Source organism: Alligator mississippiensis, chromosome 2 (genome assembly GCF_030867095.1).
Source record: "Alligator mississippiensis isolate rAllMis1 chromosome 2, rAllMis1, whole genome shotgun sequence".
Lineage (NCBI taxonomy): Eukaryota > Metazoa > Chordata > Crocodylia > Alligatoridae > Alligator > Alligator mississippiensis.
Window position 1 is genome coordinate 148,070,772 of NC_081825.1, and position 20,465 is coordinate 148,091,236.

Consider the following 20,465-nt stretch of genomic DNA (forward strand, 5'->3'; position numbering starts at 1 on the left):
TTGTCACTCTTTGTTTTTATGGCTGCCATGTTGTTTAGCAATTCTTACAACAGTTAAATGGCATAAGCACCAAATGCAAGTTTTCAATACAAGGAGTGTCTAGTCCAAGGGTGTGGCATGCTTTCATCACACTGAGGAAGGAAGAAAAGATTCCAGTCTCTTATTTGGTCAAGGACTAATATGTGAGACTGATCACATAATAGAAAACAAAATGTGTGTGCCCAAGCAAATGGAAGTTTCCAGCTACTTGCTTCTTTCTTCCCTTTCCTGGGAAAACTGCTACAGCATTGTTGCCTCTGAAGTAGCTTAAGTTTCTACAGAGAAGGCAGCTGATGCTCTCTGTCTAGTTTCTCCTGATCACATGGAATCCATACAGTACTCCAAGGGTGTAAGCATGTGCTTAGGATCCTTCATACTCATAACATTCAGGAATTATTTGTTTTACCTCTGTGATTCCTCCTGTTTCATTCCATCTCCTATCTTGGTATAAATAAGGGCCATTTTAAAAGCACTGTCAGGCCAGTCACAGAGGAAAGTACAGCAATCCTTGTGCAAGTGCTGTCAGGCCACAGAAAAAAGTACAGCAATCTATGCAAGCAGGCAGCTGCAGTGCAGACTTTTTGAATTATGCAACACCTTCAAAGCCAGGGCATTGTTAGCACCTGAGAAGGAGGGTGACTTCAAACAGACACTCATTCCACTTCTACTGGGAGTGGCTTTTCTTGGTTGACCACCACTTCAGGGCTTGGCAAACTAGCACTGACTGGTGAGACTGGATGGTATCACAGACCTGGTTCATCAGCAGTGATGTCAGAACTTCAAGATATCAGAGACCTCTTTCTTACAAGTTTGTAGATGTCAGTCAGGAGCTGGAGAGCTCAGCTCAGCATGGAAAAGTGTTGTGCAAATGGAAGCTCTTTGTTTTCAAATGCTACTCTGTAGTAGCAAACCTGTTTGACATTGATCAATTGTCTGTCTTAAACAGCCCAGTGCTTCTCAACCTTTTTTTGTACCAGGACCCATTTGTAAACATTGGCCAGTCCTGGCTTAGTGCTCCTCACTCCCGACCCACTGCCCCCCAGCGTGTGGGGCAGGGGGGAGGGAGGTGTGAGGCATGGGGGCCCCCAAGCAGCCCTTTACAGGCTGGAACTCTGCCAGCCTGCAAGGGAAAAGCCATAGTTTCCCACATTTTTCTCCTTTAAAGGAGAATCTATTTTTAAAGTTTGATCATGACCCTTTCATATATTCTTGCAACCCACGCAACCTGTGACCCATGATTAAGAAATGCTGGTTTAACGTGAAATGTGAGTTCCTGTGAAGAAAGCAGTATAAGCAAGATCAGAAGGTTGGCAATGCACAGGGTGGCCGATGGATTTACATTGATGGGACTCATTATGCCTAGTATTTTCCCTTAAAAGAAGAATTCATCAACAGGAAGAGATATTTCTTTGTATTGCTGCAAGACTTTGTTTGCCTCACCCTGAATCTTCCACAGTTAGGCCATCTAGAAAGGTCCCTGATGCTGGATCTTTAAAAGCTCTGGCCTGTTTACTGCAATGAGAAATGTAACTATTACTTAAGAGTGATTGTAGACTTTGCTGGTGTTGCCATTCATCCCTGATGGAAGACCCAGAATAGACTCCAGATCTATGGCCTTATTGGAAGTGAGCAATGGATCTGAGGGGGAATAGTATTAGTATGCAGCTTTTGAGGTTGATGCATGGGTTAAGGGTTACTGGGCATGTGGGGCAGCAGGGTAGTGTTGCCTGGCACCTTTGTGGACTTCTTACTTTGGAAGGCATTAGCCTGAGGCTTGTCCCAAGAAGGTAAAAGGCCTTTTGTTCAGAAAGGCAATGGACAGATGTGGCTTACCTGCTGTTTGCTGTGACTGTGAACCCAGAGCTGGTGCAGGAAGGGAAAGGAATGGCAAGGTCTATCAGTGCTCCTGGCTAATAATACATGACCAGGTTAATCTGAGGCTGATGGACCTGGGTTTTCAGGCTGGGACAATGATTTACACTTGCATCATGAATGGCAATTAACTCGAATTAACACTTAACCCCAAGACAAGAGCAGCTAACTCAGATATATCAAGGTGGGTATGTCTACATGAGACGCTATGTCGCCGTAGCACTGCACTATGGTGTAGCAGAAAGCCCCCTTTTTCCTCTTGCAAGCATTTGTTTTCCCCTCTTTGGATATGTTTCTCCTCTTCTACCTTTTCTTCCTTCCTCTGTCTTTCACTATAAGATAAGGAATTGTGTTTTAAAGTTTGTATGTATGTATTTTGTATCTCCCCTTGTATTTTGGTATTTTTATCTATTTGTGTGCCATGGCATTACTCTTGTAGCTTATATTTTATACTCTTCATCTTTTAAATAAATGTGTTTTAGTTTTTAGAAGTAAGTTATATGCTGTAACAATGTGAACAAGGGCAGAAATGAAACTTCCACTTCCCTGTATCAGTCAGGCCCCTGAAAGAGCGAGTGAATCAGTGATTGAATATGTAACACAGTAGCAGGCTTCAGTAACAAGCAGAGATTAACACCTAGGGAAACCGCAGATCGACCATGGAAGAAATCAATAGGAGACAATGTAGCAACTGGAATTCTCTAAACTTCACTGTTCAAGGGCTAGAAGCCCTGGTCTGAATTAATCAATGCCAGGGACCAACTTTTGGGGTTGAATATCTCCAGATCGACCGCTCCCAGAGCCCTATTCAAAATTAATCAATGGACTCCCAAACCTGCACGTACATGCGGACGACCCCTGGGGCTGACAGATGCCATCCAGTAGCCACCAAGGGGGAAGTCCCACGGGGATCAATGACCCCTGGATTGGGCAAACCTGAAAACTGGGGAGTCACCAAAGTCTGCCAAGGACAGATACAAAGCAGTGAAAAGTGACCCTCAGGGGCGCCCTCTTGATCTCCAACTTGACCAGCACCCGACCTGTCCAGCCAGAAGGACCAGCAGGCGACCCTCTTCTGGAGCATAACACCACACTGGAAGAAGCCTCAACTGGCCATCGACAGCAGACTCCAGCGCTTGTAGGAAAGGTATACCCGACTCTGGTGTGCCCCTCCTCCCCAAACATTTGTAGCTCGCTACTGTGTATGTGTGTGTGTGAGGGGACCAGCCCCAAGGTTATGATTTGACTTCATTACAGTGTTTCAATCTGCCTAATAAACCAGAATTTTAAGGAGTTGGACATTTGAAGTCAACACTGGCAATCTAGCATGGCAGGTACAAACTATGAAACTGTAGCAGCTAAAAATAGCCATGCACAGCTGGTATGGCACAGTAACTGCTGCTCCTGTGCAGTAGAGGCATGTGTAAATGTCCCCAGTGACTTCAAGTTGAACACTGAACATGTAAGTCTATGGCATCCCAGGGCAGAGGCAGATCTGGGGTGGGAGGGGGGGCAGGGTGCATTGGGTGCACTTGCATCCCCCTTTGATTCTTGCTCCACCCAGAGTTTAAAACCAACTGCCTAGCAGTGGCAGCAGCATTTCTAGTCACTCAATGCTGAGGGAGTCAGTTGACTTCACGGCTCATTGTCATCTATCGAATCCCTTCTAAACTCTTCATTCCACTGTTGATAAGGTCCCTTTCTCTCTTCTCCCTAGTGGAGCTGATGTTCCACCAATCAAGCTAGCCTTTGTTCTGCTCTGCTACTGTCTGTCAGCTGCTCCTGGTCATGCAGCTCCTATTTCACAGCCCTGCAAATTGTTTTTTTAAACTCATTCCAGTGAAGTTCTATTTATTTGTTTATACTTCCCTCTTAAACTGAATAATACAGCCTCATGCCCCTTCTTGTTTCTTTTTAACTGCAGAAAAATAGGTGCTGTGTTCTAGGTGATGATGCACCTCACCATCTGCACCTCCTGTTGTCATAGGTGATGTCATATGTACGTGATGATGCACCTTGCCATCTGCACCCACCTAGCCACAGGTGATGCCACATATATGGGATGATGCACCCTTGCTGTCTGTACCCTCCTTGTCACAGATGATGTAATATGTCAAGGGCGGGCAATGATTTTGGGTGGAGGGTCACTTACTGAGTTTTGGCAAGCCAGGGGCAGATAAATATTCATTTTTTAAATTTTTTAGGGTCCCCATGGGCGACATAGAGTGGCCTGGGGGGTCACATTTGGCCTGCCGAGCTGCATTTTGCCTACCCCTGTTATAAGTGGTCATATATGTGCCGTGATGCACCTCACCCTCTGCACCCACCTTGCCACAGTTGATGTCATAGATAATGTCATATATCTGTGATGATGCACCTCACTGCCTGTACCCTCCTTGTCATAGGTGATGTCAAACATGCTGCAATGAACCTCACCATCTGCACCCGTCTTGCTAAAGGTGATGTCATAGATATGTATGGGGTGATGCACCTCACTGCCTGTACCCTCATCGCAGGTGATGTCAAAATCCTAGCCTCACCCGTGCCCCAGGGTAAAAAGTCTTTGTCTCGGGACAAGGCGGTGAGCTGTTTCTCGTGGCTGCTCCCAGTGCAAATAGCACTGACCCTGCCGGGATGATGCACCTCCCTGGGCTGCCCGGGCAGCTCCGCACCCGCAGCCCTTAAGCCGCGCCGGGCTCGGACCCCGCCTCCCCCCAACCCCCCCGGCAAGTGGGCGTGGCCTATAACGTCACCGTGGGGAGGATGTGCTGGGGCATTCCACCCCGCCCCACTCCCGCACCTGAAGTGGGCGTGGCCTGTGACGTCACGGAAGGGAGGAGGGGTAGCCGTGGCACCCCCACCTCCGGCGGCTGAGGAGTTCGCGTGGCTTGGAGCGTAACTGTGCTTGAAGCACTGGCCGTTGCTGCCTCCCCTTTCTGCGCGCGCTGGGCCGCACCTGCCGCCCCGCCCCTTCCCCGCCCAGCTACCCAGGCGGGCGGGCTACAATGTCGGCTCGGAGGCGGCGCGGGGCCGGCGGGGACCCGGACACCGAGAATGGCAGCGACAAGGTGAGGCGCGGCAGTGCTCTCCCCGCCCCTCTTCCCCCGGGGGTCGGCGCCTGGGGCGGGGCCCTTGCACCGTTGGCCTTCCCCCAACTGCAGCTGCCGTGGGGAGGGGCGCGCCCCACATCTCGATTGTTTCCCCCCCGCCCGCACCCCCATGCCCGGCGTTTAGGTGCGTCCCTCGCCCTGTCTTTTACAGCTGATCAGTCATCCCGGAGCTGTAAAAGAGTTTTTTTTTCCATATAAGGTAAGATTGCAGGTGGAGGGGGAGGCTGGCACAGCAGCAGCCGTGTGTCCCTGAGCACACAGGTAAAGCAAGGAGAGCCACCCCGCCAACTCCACCTGGCATTTCAACCCCCCCCCCCCCCCCCAAATGCTCAGTGACCATTATCTGGTCAAAACCACAGGGGTGCTTTTGTGTCTGGAAAACTGTGTTTTAAAAGGCTCTGGGTAGCCTCTCTCTCTCTCTCTTTCTATTTTCCTTTTAGTGCCACCTTAAATTAACGAAGCTAAAGGTAAAAGGGTATGTTAGACAGAGTGCAGATTCGCTGAGATTTTCCCTGTCAGATATAAGCACTTCCTGTGCCAGCAACCCTAATGTGGGCAGAATCTTCTCCAAATGGGCTTCAATGGGAGAGTGAAGCTGGTCAATCCAGTTCAGTCTTGTGCTTTGCACACCTTGCATAACAAGCAAGCAAAGAATAAAATCAAGTCCTTATCCTTTAAAAGAGGCTGAGTTAGCTTACGATGAAAAGAAAAGTTATGACATTAAGTAATGACTGGGAGGGGCGGGGGGAGGTCTGTAGCTTTCTGATTGCCCAAAAGGTTGATTCTGTTTTTCTAGTAGGCTGTTTTAATTGCATGTTTATTTCCTTTACCTAATTCTGGTATTGTGCATTGTATCATTTATGCACTGAATTAGGCTTCTCAGATTAGCTGTGTAATTAGGTGTTCCTTGAGTTCAGCTGTCTCCAAAAATCCTCTCCTGTTGGATCCTGTACTCTTCTGGACACAAGGACTGGACTGGGAACTTTCTAGTATTGGTCTTGACTAGAGGGTGTCTAGAGAGGAAAGAGATGTTACTTCATGTAGGCCTAGTACACAGTCTTATTAGCAATCTAAGCCAAGTAAAGACTTCTAGTCCTCATTATGTTAGGGCAAAATGTGATTTAATATTGTTGTGTATTTGTACAAGATGTTTTTAATTGTATTTTAAAATGAAAACAAATAATCATGCAATTACTGCTTGTACTGTCTCTTACATTGGGGGAGCTCTTCCTGTGGTGTAGAGTTGTCAGACTCATTCAGACCTGTGGGACAGATGAGTGTCACTGGACCAATCTGCGGGCTGGACCAGGACTGAGCTCCTGTGCAACACCTGTGGCATTGGGTTCAGCCTGCTCACTGTAGGCACTGGCCCTGGGCCTCACTGCATGCAGCACCAGTTGGAGTGTGTCCAGCAGAAGGCAACAAAAATGGTTCGGTGGCTGGGGCACATGACTATGAGGACAGGCTAAAGGAACTGGGCTTATTTATTCTGAAGAAGAGAAGACTGAGGCGGGATTTAATAGCAGACTTCAGCCACCTGAAGGGTGGTTCCAAAGGGGATGGAGCTGGACTGTTCTCAGTGGTGGCAGATAAGAGAACAAGGAGCAATGGTGTGAAGTTGCAGCAAGGGAAGTTTAGGTTGATTATTGGGGGAAAAAACTTTCTCACTAGGTGAGTGGTAAAGCATTGGAATGGGTTACCTAGAGAGTGGTAGAATCTCTGTCCTTGAATGATAAGGCCCAGCTCAACAAAACCCTGGCTGGGATGATCTAGTTAGAGATGGTCCTGCTTCGAGCAGGGGGTTGGACTAGATGGCTTCCTGAGGTCCCTTCCAGCCCTAAATTTTGATGATTCTTTGTAGGTATTTAATGCATATAAGCTGTTTTTAGTGCAGTTCAACTGCTGGAAGCAGAAGAACAATGTCTTATTGTTTCCTTCTTTCTTGCTTGTCAGCCTGTCTTGAGAGAACTCCTTCCCCTCTCCTTGTCTTAAATAAGAGTATGTCTGTAATAAAGTATGTTATGCTGGACTAGATGACCCACGAGGACTGCCTTCAAACAATAATCTCTCAGTTTCCAGTGTTAGCTAGCAGCTACATACAGGGACACACAGCTTTCTTACAACCCTTTGGGAGCTGTGAAGTTTTAAAACTGCAAGGATTCATGTTCCTCAGCATATCATTGCCTGTGCAGCTGATGTTCTTTCATGGCTCATTGCTACTTATACTTGCTACCTGTGCATGCCTGAAAAGCATTTGAATTTCACACATTTCCCATTTCCCATTACCTTTCCATGTTCTGTAGAGATGTGACTTTTTTTCCTCCTTCACATTTATCTTTTTTTTTTCTTTGCTGCTTGCCCTGTATGAACTTTTAAAAAAAATAGCTATCTGTATAAGAAATGCCTCTGTAACACTGATTTTGTGTGTGTGGATGTAATTTTTTTTTTTTAATGATATATTTGAAAGTTTAATTATAAAGCTATATGTGAAGGTTTATATATTGATCTTTCACTAGGTAGAAGAATCTTGATTATTTATAATTTAATTAAAATTTAGACGTTTCTATTCCACATTTCATTCCACATCAGCCTGGAGGGAGGTGGGCAGTGGGGTCCCACAGGGTTCGGTCCTCGGACCGGTGTTATTTAATATCTTCATCAGTGATTTGAATGAGGACGTGGAGAGCACCCTCTCCAAGTTCGCTGATAATACCAAGTTATGGGGCAAAGTTAGTACACCGGAGGGCAGGGAGCAGGTTCAGGCTGACCTGGACAGGTTGGATCAATGAGCAGAGAGAAATAGGATACAATTTAATAAAGATAAATGTAAGGTACTCCACCTGGGAAGGAGGAACCCCCAGCACACCTATAGGTTGGGGAGTGTCCTTCTCAGCAGCTCGGAGGCAGAGAGGGATCTTGAAGTCATAATTGACTCCAAGATGAACATGAGCTGGCAGTGTAATGAGGCCATCAACAAGGCCAATCGCACTTTGTCGTGCATTGGCAGGTGCATGATTAATAGATCAAAGGAGGTGATGCTCCCCCTCTATGCGGCACTGGTCAGGCCGCAGTTGGAGTACTGTGTCCAGTTTTGGGCGCCACACTTCAAGAGGGACGCGGAGAATCTGGAGAGGGTCCAGAGGAGGGCCACTTGCATGATTAGTGGCCTTTGGGAAAGACCCTACGGGGGGAGGTTGAGAGAGCTGAATCTCTTTAGCCTTCACTAGATGGCTGAGGGGAGATCTTGTGCCCACCTATAAATTTATTAGGGGAGGTCAACACGGAATTGGTGATGCGCTGTTTACTAGGGCACCCCAGGGAGTGACTAGGAATAATGGGTGTAAGCTAGTTGAGAGTGGATTTAGGTTAGATATTAGGAAGACATTTTTCACAGTAAGGGTGGCCAGGATCTGGAATGGGCTTCCAAGAGAGGTGGTGCTTTCACCTAGCTTGAGGGTCTTCAAGAAGAGGCTAGATAGTCCCCTGGCTGGGGTCATCTGACCTCAGTCCTCTTTCCTGCCAGGGGCAGGGGGTCGGACACGATGATCCATTGTGGTCCCTTCCGACTCTACAATCTATGAATCTATTTAAAAATAGATTAACAAATTATCTTCAGGTGTTAGAAAAAAATAACATATTTGGAGAGCAGTTCCACAAATACTTCTTTAGGGTAAAGTTTTATAAAGGGTTTATATAGTGGAATCTGTGAAATGATTTGCTATGTAGCTAGGGGAACTAAAAAGGTTCCCTGTACTAAGTAGAAAAAAGCAGTTTTAACTGTGGGGGGGAAAAAAAAATCGGGGTGACGGGTGACATCGTATTTCATGGTTTTCTATATGATTAAGTGCCCAAAATGACACACAGATACAGGTTGGAATGCTATTCCTGGCCACATAGCCATGTGCATGTTGATAACTGTGCATGTGTAGACTGGGCATATATGAGAGAAAGGCATTCCATCTTTTCCCACCAAAGGTCGGTGACTACGGCACTCGTCTATAACCCAGGACCTCCAGCTTCCCAGTTTCCCTTACCCAGAGGGAGTTTCAGCCCAAGTCTCTGACTTTCTAGCACAGCGCTCTAACAACTTCTCCACAGGTCAGTCATCCAGGATCTTCTCTGATGCTTTTCTTGAAGACGGCCTTGTAGGTAGCCTCAAGAGGGGTCCAGAGGAAAGGAGCAAGCCAGGGTAGTGGCTACTGGTGTGGAAGGGAGGGGGCCCTGGGTCTAGTTAGGGCTCTTGTTCTCATTGAGCCAGAAGCTTATCCCCTGCACTGTCACCTCTCTCTTCTCTCCCACCATGACTATATTAGTAGCTCATCTTAGAAAGGAGTGCTGAAGAAGAGACCAAATTAATGTTGGACCTGTGATGTGGTGGTTTGAGCACTGTTCTGGGAGGTAAGAGATGCTCAGGTTTAAAGCTCCTCTAGGCATGGGGGACCTAGAATGCAGAATCTCTGCATTGTGTCCTTTCTAATGTCTCGTTCCTGCATGTCCCCTGAGCTGTGGGTGGGGAGGGGAACGTGCCTGTATACCCCCTTCCACCTGTTGATCCCTTGAGGTATTCTGGGAACCAAGGAAGCTTTGAAGAGTCAGTCCTAATACAATTAAATACTCACAAAAATGTAAATACATTTTAGTAGCACATTATTAATAATATACAGATAATACAGATGTAAATATCATTAAAAATATCTCCCAGTTATATCAGTTAAATGGTTAACTGATAGCTCATACCTAGTTTAGTGACCTCCAGCAGGAATGGCCCTGGCACCTTATGTCTTCACCATGCCCCTGGCACTGCGAGGGCCCCATGGCACTACATGGGGAGACATGGATGGGGGGCTATGGGTGTGGCTGAGCTATTAGGGGGTGCTGCCCAGCTACAAAGCTGCAATTTCCCTTGACCCCCATGGGCAGGGGCTGGGGCTGCAGAAAGGGTTGGGGCTGCAGACCTCTTCTGTGCCCAGAAAGAGTTGGGGCGGCTGACAGCTGACACCCAGGAAAAAGCCAATCTGCTTAATGATTACTTTGTGTTGGTTTTTCACCAGCCCAAAGAGACCTCCCTGCATAACATAATGAGGGATGACCAGGGTGAGGGTGAATATATGCCCACCATTGGCGTAGATCTTGTGAGGGACACCTTGAGAGGCTGGACACCCACAAATCAGGTGGTCCAGATAGATTGCACCCAGCAGTGCTAGAAGAACTGGCAGACATCATAGTGTGGCCACTGGCAAGGATATCTGAGAACTCGTGGCACTTGGGCAAAGTACCTGAAGATTGGAAGAGGGCCAATGTGGTGCTTATCTTCAAGAAGGGGAGGAAAAAAGATCCAGTTTCCCAGATCTTCTCTTCTTCTTTCAGTTTGGCCTCCATCCTGGGAAAGATCTTGGGGGAAAAAATTATTAAAGAAACCATTCTTGACAGGTTAACAGAAGGAAGCATTCTGAGGGATAGCCAGCATGGGTTTGTTGCAGGTAGGTTGTTGCCTGACCAATCTCATTTCCTTCTGTGACCAGCTGACATATCACCTGGACAGAAGGGAATAGGTTAATATCATATATTTGTATTTTAAAAAAGCTTTCGACCTGGTGTCCCATGTTGTCCTCATGAAAAAATTGGGTACCTGCAGCCTCGACTACACTACAGTCTGATGGCTGTGGAACTGGTCCCGAGGTTGGATCCAGACAGTGGTAGTTGATGGAACTGAATCAAGATGGCACTTGGTGACCAGTGGGGTCCCCCAAGGCTCTGTTCTCAGATCTGTACTCTTTAAGGTCTTCATAAATGATCTGGACTCTAGTGTCAGAAGTGGACTGGCCAAGTTCACTGACAACACCAAACTTTGGGGAATAGTGTCCACACTTGAGGTCAGCCTGGATCACCAGCCCATCCTCGGAAGGCTTGCAAGGTGGGTGGATGAAAACCTGATGACATTCAATACGGAGAAATGCAAGGTGCTCCACCTTGGGGGGAAGGGCGGCGACCTCCATCACACTTATAGATTCAGCAGTGCTACACTTGCTAGCACCATGGCCAAAAGAGACTTGGATGGCATGATTGACTGCAAGATGAACATGAGCCACCAATATGATACCTCAGCTGGCAAAGCAAACAAAACTCTGGCTTGCATCTACCAATGCATCTCGAGCAAGACCTAGGATGATATCCTCTCACTACACTCGGCCTTGGTGAGGCTGCAGCTGGAGTATTGCATCCAATTCTCTGCTCCACAATTCAGAAAGGATGTAGAGACGCTTGAAATCGAGTCCAGGGGAGAGCCACACACATGATCAGAGGGCAGGAGAGCAGGCCTTATGAAGAGAGGCTGTGAGCTATTGGTTTCTTCAGCCTGGAGAAGTGCAAGCTTAGGGATGACTTGGTGGCAGCCTATAAGTGCATACAAGATGTGCATCAGGACCTGGGGGAACACCTGTTCACCAGAGCACCCCAGGGGATGACAAAGTCCAACAGTCACAAACTCCTGCAAGCCCATTTTAGGCTGAACATAAGGAAAAGCTTCTCAACTGTCCAAGCCCCCAAGGCCTGGAACAAACTTCCCCCAGAGGTGGTGCAAGCACCTACTCTGGACACTTTCAAGAAACATTTGGATGCTTATCTTGCTGGGATCCTTTGACCCCAGCTGACTTCCTGCCCTTTGGGCAGGGGGCTGGATCCAATGATCTTACGAGGTCCCTTTCACCCTAATGCCCATGAATCTATGAATCTCACTGTTACATGAAGGGAGGGAGGGGCTGGGCCCCCCACAGGAGTCAGGTGGAACCTTCCCACAACAGCAGTGAGACTCCCAGCCCCACAGTGATTTGCTTAGCCCACCTGCAGAGGTGAGGTCCAGGCAGGGTGATGGGCTCCCTGTGCCTCCCACTGTGTTTGTACCATTGCAGCTTGGAGGACATGTAAGCTCCTTTGTGGTGCCGGGCTGGGTCTCCCCAGCTCAAACCAGGGGAAGGGAGTGTCTGGTCCCAGTGGGGCAGCCTCTGCTGGGTGTGCTGTGTCCTCCTTCCTCCCTCAGGTGGCACTGGGGCTATGTGGGTGCTGGCCCAGCTCTGAGGTGGAGCTGAGTGCACAGCTGGGTTGGCCCAAGGAGGTACCTGGCAGCTGGAGCTGGCAATGCTGGGTCTGAGGGGTTGCCAAGTAGTCGCAGGGCATTCCTGAGGGGCAATGCCACAGCAGCTCCAGCCTGGGAAGTTGCTGTTGCAGCCTTAATGCTCCCCTTGGGATCCCTGTTGCATTAGGAGGTGCAGAGAGCCCATCACCCTGCCCAGGCTCTGCTGCTGCAGTGGGGGCAGGTAGACCCACACCTCCTTTCCTCCCTCCCATATGGGCACATCTGCAGCCTCAGCCTCTGCTCATGGGGGTGAGGTGAAGTTGCAGCTCCACAGTTGGGAAGTGCCCCCCAGTGTCTCAGCCATGTCTGCTGCTTCCTGCCCATGTGTCCCCACCAGCAGCCTGGGGCCCATGTAGTGCTGGGAGCATGGTGAAGGCCTAAGGGGCCAGGGCTGTTTCTGCTAGAAGTCACTGAACAGTAAGTGGTAAGCAGTAAATGGTATAGATATAATCATTGTTTAACTGTTTACATCCCTAACAGATGGTGTAATAAATCCCAAACAGTACAAGTAAAGCGCATTGATCAGATTATTAAAATGTGTAAAATGTGCCTTATCTAAGGCAAAATTGTCCAACTTCTCGGTAGCCAGGGGCCTAATACTTCAAAGGTTGCATTAGTGGGGACTGGAGGGAGGGGGGTGCAGGCTGCAAGCCATGCATGTGGGCTACCAGGCATTCCCTCACCCTGCTGTACTACATGTCATGCAAGCCTTCCTCCATCGCACTGCACTTTGTGCAGGTAGGCAGGTCCTGTTCATGTGTAGCTCCTTGTAGGCTCCCCCATGGCACTGTGCCACATGGGTGCTCTGGGCTGCTGGATTGCTGGACTCCGTAGACTGCTATCCTACCCTGCCCTGCTCCATGCCACCCCACCCCCTGGGCCTGGGTCAGGCAGCAGAAGCTGGAGATGAAGGATGAGCCCCAAGACACTGGCAGCTGCTGTTGCTGCTGCAGCTGGAGCAAGAGGCAGCAGCCTGTTCAGGAAAAGGACTTCTTAGTTTTAAAGTTAAGTTTTAAAAGAGCACTTACCTTGGTTCATCTGCAGATGGGCTGTTCAGCAAGAACTCCAGTTCAAAGCTGAAGAGCAGAGATCCCAAGGTAGACCCAGATGTTTATACTTTCACCAGGCTCAGTATCAAAAAAGCTTACTAAATAAGGCCAGTGGTTGGGGTTTTTTTTTTAAATGTTCCTAATAGACATATGAATGTTAATTACAATAGAACCTATTTTGATCCCCTGTTTAAGCTGTATTTTGTCCTAAACCAGATCTAACTGGCATTAAACATGAATGCACTCTAAGCAACTTTCAGCCTATTTTTTTGGCCTTTCTCTCACTTCCTAAATTATTCTTACTTGGGATCACAGCCCTTTTTCACTTGGGATCACAGCCTTGGGGAGCTTCTGAGTTCTTTCCTGCATTGGGATCTTCAGATTGTGGCAGCATTTGGGATTGCCTTTCACTACCTTCATCTGGTGAAAAGGCTGTGACCCTTTCTTTCACATTTGGATCTAGTCACCATCATCCATGTTTTCATAACCTCAAGGCTAGACTACTGCAACACCCTCTGTGTGGGGCTATTCTTGAGTAAGTTCTGGAAGTTGGTGCAGAAGGTGGCATCCTACCTTTTGACAGAGGTTGATCACTAAGGGTGATCCAGAATCTATATTGACTTTCAGTAGCTTTCTGGGCACAATTGAAGATTTTGGTTTTTACCTATAAGGCAGTAAATAGTCTTTGCTCTATATATCTAAGGGACTGCCTTCTCCCTTTATGTGTACCCTCTTGATCCTTGAGATCATTTAAGAGCAACTTCTTGTGTGATCTGTGTATCAAGTCTGCTTGGCAAAAAATATGTGAGAAGTTGCTCTTAACAGTACCTCTTCAGGTGTAGAACTCCCTCCCTCTTGTGGCCAACCAGGCCCCAAGCCTGGGTGTCTTTTGGAAGTGCTGCAATACCCTTTTTATTTGGGCAGGTATTTCACAAGCAAGGATTGTGTGGGTAATTTTTGTTTTATAAAGTATACATCTTATTAAGTATTTTAACTGCTCTTATAAGTTATTGTGTGTTTACTGTAAGCCAGTCTGAACCTTTTTTGGGAAGGGTATATAAGTCTAATAAATACATGAACAAATAAAGCTCTGTCTCCTGTGACATTGATGCCTGGGTATATATGAAAGTGTTACTTTTGTTTGTGCAAAAAGAACCTTGGTATAATGAGTCTGTTTAGCAGACCTATTCAATCCTTAAAATCTCTTATTTAATGTGAGGTTAGAGTCTTTTTTAAATTACCAAACTAACTAACTAACACACCCACTTTGCTTCAGAGTTTTTCCCAAACTGTAATGATTAGCAATGAGCCCAAAAAGGGCTTTCAGGTGTGTGTGTGTGTGTGTGTGTGTGTGTGTGTTTTTTCAGGTTTAGACATGAAGTATGCAATGTGGCAGACCAGTAGGGTGTGCTCCTGTGCTAAGCCACCCACCTCACTGCGCCTGACCACCTTCCAGGCACCGAGTGCCTCCCTGGGGGCATCTCACATCTAGCTGACCCCCTTCCTGGACCACACCGGCTAGCTGGGGGTAGTGCTGCCACCACCCAGAGTCTGTCCTGATCCTGGCACTGTGCCTCCTAGGAAACACAGGTCTAGTAGTCCTTGAGGCTACTCGACCTACTTCAAGAACTTGGGGTAGTTCCCTCAGTCTGAAGCACAAATAGTGGTCTCCCTTAGTCAGCTGAAGCAAGGGGACCCCAAGGCATAATCTAGACCCACTCCTAATAAGTCTCCCATGCTAGGTACAAAGGAGAACTTTATTGGTTACAAGGAGTAGGTTTGGAATAGGGTACAGAGTAGAGCAATATCAGAGAAATCCCACAGAGCAAACTGGCATGGCTGGGTAGCCTCTGATCACACATCTGAGTTACTGCAAGCTATATATCTTGTTAGATCTCAAGTAGCTTAGTCATGAGTATCATCCAGAGGCAGGTGGAGATTCCCTCTGGAGCAGAGATGGACAAATGTGGCCCGTGGGCCGGATGCAGCTCGCCAAGCCATTCTATCCGACCCGTGGTGCCCCTAAAAAATTTAGAAAACTAATATTAATCTGCCCTGGGCTGCCTGTCATGTGGCCCTTGATGGCTTGCCAAAACTCAGTAAGCAAGCCTCCGTCCAAAATAATTGCCCGCCCCTCCTCTGGAGGCAGGCAGTTCATTGATCATGAGTTTCAAGAGAGAGAGCCAGTTGCAGATGATCCCCCTCTTTTCACTCTAGTTTTCATCATGGCTACTGATCCTCCTCCTGGGCAGTCCTATAGCCCTTATGATCTCATTTACCTGGTCCAATGGAAGCCAGCACCTGTTGGCTGCCAGCCAACCAATTTGAAATGCATCACTGATTGCTGGGCAGGCTGGCAGGGTCTCTAGCCCCCTCACCCAAGTAAGTAATGCCAGTCACGTAGGCAGAGGGAGCAGGTTTTCACCTTCCTTCAGGAATGTATCCAACTCAGGTTACCTAAAGGGATGGGATGTCTGCCATCTGCTCACCTAGATTGACCAAATTGTCACAGAGCAGAGTTTTTGGGGAGAGACAGAGGTGGCATTCTGCCACATGTGATGCCTTGTAAGCATAGATGAGACTTGTGACCCATTACGATAGTCAGTCATAAATGGATAAGGGAAAGAAGGAAGACTGAATGACAGTCGTTTGTAGTGTCATTCTTCTCTTCACTTTTCCACAAGCACCCCAGTGAAGGTGGAAATGATATGGCAGTGAATCCTACATAGAGGCCTGGCCTGACAGTTGGGTGTCTCATTTGCTGTTGCCTAGCATTAATGAAACCCTGAGGAAAAGGACTTTCAAAGATCACATCTTTTATCCTGGTGAGGCTGAAATATAATAGCTTTCTTTTTCCCTTAAGGAGAAAGTATGAAACATCCTAAAAAGAGAAAACACCCTAAAAATCTTGCAGTTTCCATAATTCTGATCACATCCCAACCAGTATAAAACTTGGAAATATCAAACATTTGAAAGTACAAAAATTTGTTTAGAGTTACATTTGCATCCTGTTTGATTGCTACAACAGAATGCAAAACCCAAGGCAGCAGCAGTCAAAGGTGTCTCTTGGCTTCATGGTAAGGGTGAGTTCAGGGTGAGTCAAGCACATGTGCACAGGTGTGTGAGGCAGGGGGATGCCCCAAGCAGCCCCTTTGCAGGCTGGAACTCTGCCAGGGAAAAGCCACAGTTTCCCACATTTTTTCTCCTTTAAAGGAGAATCAATTTTTAAAGTTTGTTGATCCTTTTTAAAAGTTCATTCATGACCCTTTCACATATTTTTGCAGCCCACTTTTGGGTCACAACCCACAGGTTGAGAAACACTGCTCTAAAGCGTCTGCTACTTGCCACTGTTGGAGACAAGATACTGAACTAGATGGACCATTTGTCTGACCCCGTGTAGTACTTAACATTTTCATGAAGCAGAGGAGAAAGCCAGCACACCACCCCTTCCTGTATGCTGAGGGAGGTCAGTGTGAAGAGATAGTATATGAGGGCCAGAAATCTTGTCCCTATGTCTAGAAATCCAAAGTTGCTTAGTCTGAAAAATTTTCAATAGCAAGTCCATATTTTAGTCACTGGGAATTGTGCTTTAAGCTTGTTTTAAATAAGCAATGTATATATCCACTTGTAAAATTGGAGGAATACTTGGAGAAGGGGGTTGAAGATTAAAACTGGCAAAGCATTTGGAAACCATAAGGACTTGTCCTGTACACATGTTTCTCAACTGGTAACTTTGTAGTTAGGGATTAGAAGACATTGAAAATTTCACTGCAGTCTAAAGCAAAGAAATGTTACATCCTGTACACCTTGTTATCTGATGAAGTAGGCTGTAGCCTATGAAAGCCTATGCTTCTCTGAACAAGTTAGTCTGCAAGATGTCACCTTTCCCAAACTTTTACTCTTTAAGGTAATCTTAAGATTTCAAAATGTACACAAATTACAAGGTTTATTTTTGTTTCTAATGTAATGTAATGTGGAAAAATCTAAGGGGAGCATAGACTTTTTTTTTTACTTTGAATATGGGAAGGCCGTCCTGTTCTGTGTTGCAAGGTCACACTTTTGGATCTCTACCAAGTGTTCCATTGACTTGTCCATAGTGCTGAATCTGTATCTGAGTGTGACAGAAATTTTCCTGAGAATGCTGAGGTCTCAAAAAAATCCTTTAAATCACATTGTTAAGGCAGAAGTGCTAGTGATAGCTTTGTTAAAATAAATGAATAAGCAATCTTGCAATCTCTGTTTCAGTTGCAGCTGATTGGTACCTTCTACTTTTTCAGTCTGGGAATAACTAATATACATATAATATGCTGTATCTGGAATTTTACTAAGTGAGAAATAAATTGGCTAGCACTTTAGAGCAGAGTTACAAGAATTAGGGTGGAGATTTTAGGATTGGGTGAATGGGTAAAGGAGGAATTTAGGTAGAAAGCTTACTTATAGTCAATATTTTAAAAAGAGAACAAATTATTCACAATTATAACTTCTTTAAAATCATTTTTTTCATATGAATGTCTCTGTCCATAAACCTTATTTTTATTCTACTCAGGATAAAGAGTGTATATGTGGAGAGGGTTAAATCTTAATAAAGAAGCTCTGTCCTTACACGTTTTGGACTCCTAGGCTGTGTCTAGATGAGCCTAGACGATTGTTTCCCCAGGGACAAGTAGCAGTGGCACACCTTGTGCTGCTGCTACTTGTCCCTAGGAAATGCACATGACATGCGTGGCCACTCTGGTGCACAGCAGGTTACCCTGGGTGGGGTAAGGCCAGCCTCCAGGTTTGGGTGGTGTCTGCTGCTGCCACATGTGCTGCCCTGCCTTTTTTGGTGTGGGTTTTTTTTTGACCCTGGGATTTCCCCCCCAATGCTGCAAGTTTTGTTAAGTTTGCTGTTCCCATTTGACCGAGCCATCTGTCGTGGAAAAAAACACGCTGTAGAATTTGGAATTGGGTCAGGTAGAAACGTTATTTCGATAGCTATCGGAGAGAGACCGTTAAAGGGAAGATTCCCCCTGGCTCTCTGCCTTACAGCAAGGGCAATTAACCTTTTATAGATTCAAGACAAAGGGTTTCCTAAACTAGCTTTTCCCGCCTTGGGGCTATCTGTTTTGTGTCCTTCAAGACAGCTTTAATGGTCATCTTCCTCTTATCTAAGGAATTTCTCTCTCTCCCCCCCTGAGGCCTCAGCCATTCTTTGCTTCCACATTTCCCCCCTTTGAGACTTACAAGTCTCATCTTATTCTATTTCTATTCCCATGACTCTCTTTATTTCATTTTGCATCCTTCTATATATCTTCTTTCAATCTGCTCACATTTTTTTTAGTACTCTCATTTTAGTTTCTGTGGTGTGTTTTCTTCAGTTACTGAGTCTTTAGTTTTGTGTAGGACGATTTAAACAAGCAAACTAAGAGTTACCCAAGTCACGACCAACCAATCCCATCTCGGGAACCAGGAACTAGGTGGAGGCCTTTTTTCTTTCCCGGAGGGCATAGTGGTGTCACGGGGGCACATCTTTTTCACTCTGTAGTGGGCTTCACTCTGTAGTGGGCTTCTTCACTCTTCATCAGTGGGTGCTATGCTCACCACTGGTCCTGAATTCTTCTGCTGGCAGGCGCTGAGCTCACTACCAGCTTGTGGAGTCTTTCTGTCCGGTTAGAATTCAGCTGCTTCGGGGTCCAATGGAGGTGAAACCTGTTTACAGTGCAAGGCATGAGTTCATGTCTGGTGTCCTTGGCAACGAACGGCAGTGTTAGTGGTTAGGAGCACCTGGAAGGGGCCCTTCCATCTGGGTTGTAGTGAATTTTTTCGTTGATGAACTTTGATATATACCCAGTTTCCAGGCTCAAACAAATGGCACGGGACGTCTGCAGCGGATGGCAGCGCTTCCTGATCCTGTGAATGAATAGATCTGACACATTTCATTAGTGCCTTACAGTAATTTAAAACAGTTTCATCATTCAACTGAAGATTAGTCTGATGAGGAAATGGGGGTGGTGTAGTGGCCATTCTCATAGGACGCGCCATGAGAATTTCATGCGGGGACAGTCCGTGTTTTCTGTTGGCAGTGTTTCTAATGTGCATGAGTGCCAGGGGCAATGCATCTGGCCATTTCAAGTTAGTTTCAGCACAAATTTTAGACAGGAGTGTTTTTAAGTCAGTTTTTTCGCTCTACTGCGCCACTGGATTGGGGATGGTAGGCACAGTGCAGGTGCTGGTGTATGTTCAGGGCCTTACAGATGTTTCTAACAATCTGCCCTGTAAAGTGTGTTCCTCGGTCACTGTTTAGCATGAGTGGCAGGCCAAATCTGGGGATGAATTCTTTCAAAAGTTTCTTTGCTACAGTGGTGGAGTCTGCATGTTTACAAGGATAAGCTTCTACCCAACCAGAGTACATATCAATAATGACAAAAATATATTCAAAAGAACAACGTTTTGGCATTTGAACAAAGTCCATTTGCAAATTTATAAAAGGTCCCCATGGTGGTGGTGGGGGGTGCCGCTTGTCTAGTTTTAACCTTCTGACCGATGTTATGGGCAAGACAAATGGGACAAGTGCTACAGTACTGCTGCGCCATGGAGGAAAAAATTTGGGGCAAACCAACCGCGCTGTACTGTTGGAATCATCCCCCCTTTGCTCGTATGGGCCACCGAGTGGGCCAGACGAGCAAGGTAAGGTAGCAAAGCCTTGGGCGCCACCAGGTGGCCGTCCGGGGAGCACCACAAGGTGTCAGGATGCAACTGACATCCTTTGCGCAGCCAGTCCTCCTTCTCAAATTTTGGAGCCTGGTCTTGGAGTAGGGCCAAGTCGGAGAGATTGGCCAATGGAGACTGGTCTGCTAAAAGGCAAAAAAAAATATCATTAGGAGCCTGAGGGCCAGAAAGGGCCGCATTCCTAGCCGCATGGTCAGCTAGGGCATTCATGTGACATCATCATTAGGGATTTCATGGGCTTTCCATTTAACAATAGCAATAGCAGAAGGCAATAGGAGAGCATGTAAAAGAGCATCGACATAAGAACCATTACTAATCTGAGTCCCAGCCGAAGTAAGGAATCCTCTTTGTTTCCAAAGTTGACCAAAGTCATGTACAACATCGAAGGCATATCTGGAATCAATGTAGATGGTGGCAGATTGACCCTTAGCCATGGTACATGCTCGAGTGAGGGCTACCAGTTCAGCCACTTGAGCAGAGCAGGCATGAGGCAACTGGTAAGCTTCTAAAACTTGGTGTTGATCACAGACTGCATAGCCAGCAGTGAGCTGTCCC

At 46.7% G+C, this 20,465-nt stretch overlaps 1 protein-coding gene across 1 annotated transcript in view; it reads left to right on the top strand.

Annotated features, from left to right (window-relative positions):
* Nucleotides 1–4,769: 4,769 nt before the first annotated feature.
* CDS1 (CDP-diacylglycerol synthase 1) overlaps nucleotides 4,770–20,465 on the top strand; it is a 124,368-nt gene continuing 108,672 nt past the window's right edge. The window contains exon 1 of the mRNA XM_019479338.2: nucleotides 4,770–4,979. Within this exon, the coding sequence (XP_019334883.1) occupies nucleotides 4,917–4,979 (63 nt within the window). The 5' untranslated portion in view covers nucleotides 4,770–4,916. The remainder of the gene's footprint in view (nucleotides 4,980–20,465) is intronic.